The sequence below is a fragment of the Pyrus communis genome, chromosome 4 (genome assembly GCF_041283825.1).
Source record: "Pyrus communis isolate YQ-2024b chromosome 4, ASM4128382v1, whole genome shotgun sequence".
In the NCBI taxonomy this organism is placed as follows: domain Eukaryota; kingdom Viridiplantae; phylum Streptophyta; class Magnoliopsida; order Rosales; family Rosaceae; genus Pyrus; species Pyrus communis.
The window spans coordinates 8,494,712-8,499,587 of record NC_142568.1 but is presented as its reverse complement, the minus strand read 5'-3'; the positions used below and the strand labels follow the sequence as shown (position 1 = coordinate 8,499,587).

Below are 4,876 nucleotides of genomic sequence, written 5' to 3'. Positions count from 1 at the left end.
TTTAATTTTCATATATTAATATAAACGGTTAAACGAGTACCCATTTATAACCGCAGTAATACTCATAACCACTCATTTAAATTTCACGGATAAACAATTATACCCAAAATCATTTATTTTTTTAAACCATGAGTTTTACATAAGCAGGTAACCGCAGTTTACCCATACCCCTAGGTATTTTGCCCCATCCCTATTTTACAAATGATGAGGATTGAGGAATGAGTTTTCACATGTAAGAACCCAAGCAATGTTCATAGTATTCAACACTTATCTCTCGAGTTTCTAAGCAGTGAATCAAACAATCCGTCCATGGAATAAAGCTTATCAAAAAATGTCTTGTCAATGATTTGAGCTAACTATCATTTTTCCTTTCAATAAATCCAGTGAAAGAGTAATGGGAGCCAGTGAAAGCATGGAAGGTACCAATGAAGAAGCACATAATTTGCCAGCCGAACTCAATATAATTCTCATTACATCTGGATGCTACTGCCCCCTTAAGAGTTTCTTTATACTTCGCAACGATATCTCTACTTTCATCTGCTTCCCATAATCAAAACAACGTTATACGGAAGAACATTCCAGCCGTGCAGCATAAAACATAACCAGTTCCCTATTCTACGGGGGTCATCAGAAATGAAAAGGAGTATCCCAAACCTAGACAAAGTATTTTCACCACATTGCCTTCGAGCCGGAACCACCATAAAACAGAATATCTGACAGCAGCAGATTTGCATATGGAATCAATGATATCCAGGTTGCTCCAGTCTGGAACCGTCCTGCAATTTACAGTCGGAAGCTATCCTCCAGTCAGAAGTCATCTCCATCGGACATTGAATTGTAAAGACTTAACTTTAGGTGCAACATGTAAGTCCTAACGACCTGAGAACAACATACTCATATTCAGCCGGAGAAAGATAACTAAATGATACCTGGTACAAGTCAGTATAAAGCGTGCCCACTACCACAACACTTGGCAAGACTGACATAGTTAAAAGAAGATATACCAGCTGGTAGCATCGGCAATCCAGGATTTGTAATTTCCTTTTGCAAGTTTTGTAGTCCAATCACTATGAACTGAACAGAAAACTACCTCACCCCGTCCCTAATCTACATTCCTACATTCTTTATTCTACCTTTAAATGCTTATTCTTCACATCCTATAGTGCAACTGCTGTCGAGAATTTCTAAATTCACTTTTTCCACTACACATTAGTATCGGCTACAGAACTCCGCTAATTTTCCCCTCATTCCACCCATATAAATTTAATATGTCCATCATAAGCATTAAGGATTAACTCTCAATCCCCTAATTATATTCATCAGAGGCTGCCTTTTGCCCTTCAGGGGTTAATCTTTGTCTACATCAAAGGCAGAACTTCCAAATCCACCAACATCTTCTCGTTCTAGTGGTACATCTCTTCCCAATGTTGGAAGAAAACATCTAAATCTTAAAAGTACTAAACCAACAGTGAATGTATTTCAATAGACAGAGAAAAAATGAACAGGATTTTTTTTTTTTTTCCTTTGGGGGGAGAAAGAAAATATGGCAATTTTGAAAATGGGTACTACAAATAAATAAGGCATAGTGTTCTACCCATCATAAGATTGTAAATTACATTTTCCTTCAAGATAGTAGCACCTTCTGGCCTGTTTGATAACAATTTTTCTTTAGTTTCAAGTTTTCATTTAGTTTTTTATGTCATTTTTTTTGTTTTTAGTTTTCATTTGTGTGTCCTTATATCCATTCACATTCCACCATCCTTCCTTCACCCTTCTTTCATTCCCCCTTTCTCTAACATACTTTCCTCTATCTATAGCAAATCAATTGAAAAATAAAAACTAATAAATACAATTATTCCTCTTTTTGCATTTTGGTTACATTGTAGGGTTACATCAAGACTCATCTTTAAGTTCTTACCTTTTTACATTGGTAATGGATGAGTTAACGGACATATCCAAGATGATATTCCTTGGTGTATGCTATTCGCAGATGTTAGTGTGCCTTTAAGTCCTTACCTTTTTGCATTGGTAATGGATCAGTTAACGGACATATCCAAGATGATATTCCTTAGTGTATGCTTTTTGCAAACGATAGTGTTGATAGATGAAACTCATGAGGGAATAAATACGAAGCTTAACCTTCGAAAGGAAGTGTTGGAATCTAAAGGTCTTCGCCTAAGTAGGCAGACAGAGTATATGGAGTGCTAGTTCAGTGGGAACGAAGGTTAAAATGAGTTAAGGGTGAGGATTGGAGATCAAGAAGTACCAAAGTGCGAACACTTTCGCTATCTTGGATCTATCTTGTAAAAGAACGAAGAGTTGGATGGAGACCTCAATCGTGGAATACAAGTTACATGGATGAAGTGGAAGAGTGCATCAAGTGTCTTGTGCGACTATCGTATGCCACTAATGCTCAAGGGAAAATTTTATAGGATGGCAATAAGGTCAGCAATACTTTATGACACGAAATGTTGGGCAGTGAAAACAAGTACACAAAATGAGTGTAGCGGATATGAGAATGCTTCGTTGGATGTGTGGGCACACGAGAAAGGACAAGACTAGGAACGAGGATATCCGAGGTAAATTAGGAGTAGCCGAAATTGAAGACAAGTTGAGACAAAATCGGTTAAGGTGGTTTTGGACATGTGAAACGAAGACCTACAAACGCCCCAGTTAGAAGATGCGATTACGAGACAAAGACTCAGGCCAAAAGGGTAGAGGAAGACCTAGGAAGACTTGGAAAGAGACATTAAGAAAAGACTTAGACTACTTTGATCTAACGGAAGACGTGGCATAAAACCAAGTGCAGTGGCGTTCTAGGATTCATTTAGTCAACCCCACTTAGTGGGATAAGGCTTTGTTGTTGTTGTTGTTGTTGTTTGCATTTAGGTTATAAAGCTAGGAATCTGATATGCTCTATTATCTTCTTTCCAAGCAGATGACAAGTATTCCAGATTCGAGAATTGAATAAGGCGGTATACTATGAAGTAGAATGATACATGCTTGATAAATTTCCAAACAATGATACGATCTTGTTTCATTGCTGCATAACCATGTGCCCCGTACGATATAGAACTAGGACTGTACATGATTTTGTAGGTGAAGAGAGACTGAAATTCAATCTATTTAAGTTTTTTCTTTACCATTTCAATACAGGTCTATTATAGATAACCATGGTACCGTGTGCAGTCCAATTAGTGATCATATACGTGAAATTAAAGGACTAAGCACTCCTCCATCCCTCCCTACCTCCCTCCCTAAACCATTTGAAAGCTTGGATACAAAACTGGGCATCTCAATACAAGGTTTCTACAGAAAAACCACCACTGCCATTCGAACCTTCATCAATACCACCACACTGCCATCAACTCCAATGTCGATACCAACGTCTCCAACAAAACTATGTCATTATCAGCATTGACAACAGAAACACTGCCCCCACCCTCATACCACCATACTTGCAACTGTCACCATTGTCAAGCACCATAATTCTGCCCTGTCTACTAGTGTTACCATGACAAAAACCATTGAAACTAGCATTACCATCAAAACCACGCTGGAAGTAAACAAGCGAACACCGATCATCATTACCAACACAACCACCACCACACAACTTGCATCACTAATATCTAGCAACCTGGACTTTTGACGAGAATACCTCACTATAGCTATTAATGAAAATTTTCGCTTAATTTCTTCTAGTTATAAGTTTCTACATTCGTAATGTTAGTGGTAATACATCAACATTTGATTCCACAATCATCGAAACTGCCACAATTGTTGTCACTCCTAATAACACGTCACTAAAAAACTCTCTGTGATTATACCCAACATTGTTAACAGGATTAACTCAGAAATCAATGCATAAACGATAATTAGCAGTTCAATTGTCAGTGCTAAACAATTCATACCTTAGAACCTCAGGAAGTGAAATGAAACGAGAGCCTCAAGCACTCCCAAACATGCCCCGGCGAAAACGTCGGTGACGAAATGCCTGCCCAGCAAAACCCTAGAGACGGAGGTGCCGGCGGCCCAGGCCCAAGCAACCGAGACCAAAATACTCACGGCATTGACCTGGTCCGTGCCGATCCAACGATCAACGAAGGGAGACGATGACCGTAGGTTGGCGAGGGCATCGGCGAGGGCGACGGCGGAGACGTGTAAGAGGGAAGCAACGAAGCAAACCCGAGAGGCGTGCCCACTGGGGAAGGAGAAATGGTCCACTGAAACTGCGACGCTCATGTTCTTGTTGTAGAGAGGGCGGGAGCGGCGGAAGAGGAGTTTGATTAGGCCGACGACGGCGAGGTCAAGGAGGAGGCCGAGGATGAGTGGGAAGAGGAGTGGACGGAGGATCTGGGTTGGGCTTGGGGATGGGATCGGGATAGGGGTTGGGGTTAGGGTTGGGGCAAGAAGGAGGGAGAGGGAGAGAGGGAAGAAGAAGCGGAAGTCGGCGGAGAGTTCGAGGAGGAGGAGGAGGGAATGGGGGAGGAAGGGTTTGGCTAGGATGTGGAGATGTCGGGAGACGGTCGTATCTAGAGCTACTAAGCTGCCGAGGATTGGTGGCGGTGGCGCTGTGGTGGTGGTGTGTTTCGCTGGGGGTGCTGGTGATGGATCCATGGTTGAATGTCAGTCTGAGTGTGAGATGGTTAGCCGTTGGGTTAGACAGTTGATAACCAATCAAGAAGTTAGTTTGTACTGGACTAGAATGTAGTGAATTTTAGTTTGGAGGCCCAAATACAGATTGAAAGAAGGCTCTTTTCTCAATTCATGGCCCAAAAATAGAATTCAAATTACTTTTTTATTTTCTACATAAAGGAAATTCGAACACGGAATCTCAGGTGTAGAATCAAATGATCTTAACCAACTAAGCTAAAAG

The 4,876-nt window shown here is 40.8% G+C and overlaps 1 protein-coding gene across 3 annotated transcripts; it reads right to left on the bottom strand.

Annotated features, from left to right (window-relative positions):
- Positions 1–211: 211 nt before the first annotated feature.
- On the bottom strand, positions 212–4,657 carry LOC137723048 (putative lipid phosphate phosphatase beta). Of its 3 annotated transcripts, none has more exons than XM_068462200.2 (2): positions 3,912–4,657; positions 212–796 (listed from the first exon to the last, which is right to left on the bottom strand). In XM_068462200.2, exon 1 carries the CDS (start codon positions 4,615–4,617, stop codon positions 3,913–3,915), a length of 705 nt encoding a protein of 234 aa, XP_068318301.1. In that variant the 5' UTR covers positions 4,618–4,657; the 3' UTR covers positions 212–796; position 3,912. The 3 variants fall into 3 exon arrangements, with proteins under 3 accessions (XP_068318301.1, XP_068318300.1, XP_068318302.1); XM_068462199.2 differs by having other exon boundaries at positions 548–776; positions 3,912–4,656; XM_068462201.2 differs by having other exon boundaries at positions 740–879.
- Positions 4,658–4,876: the final 219 nt, after the last annotated feature.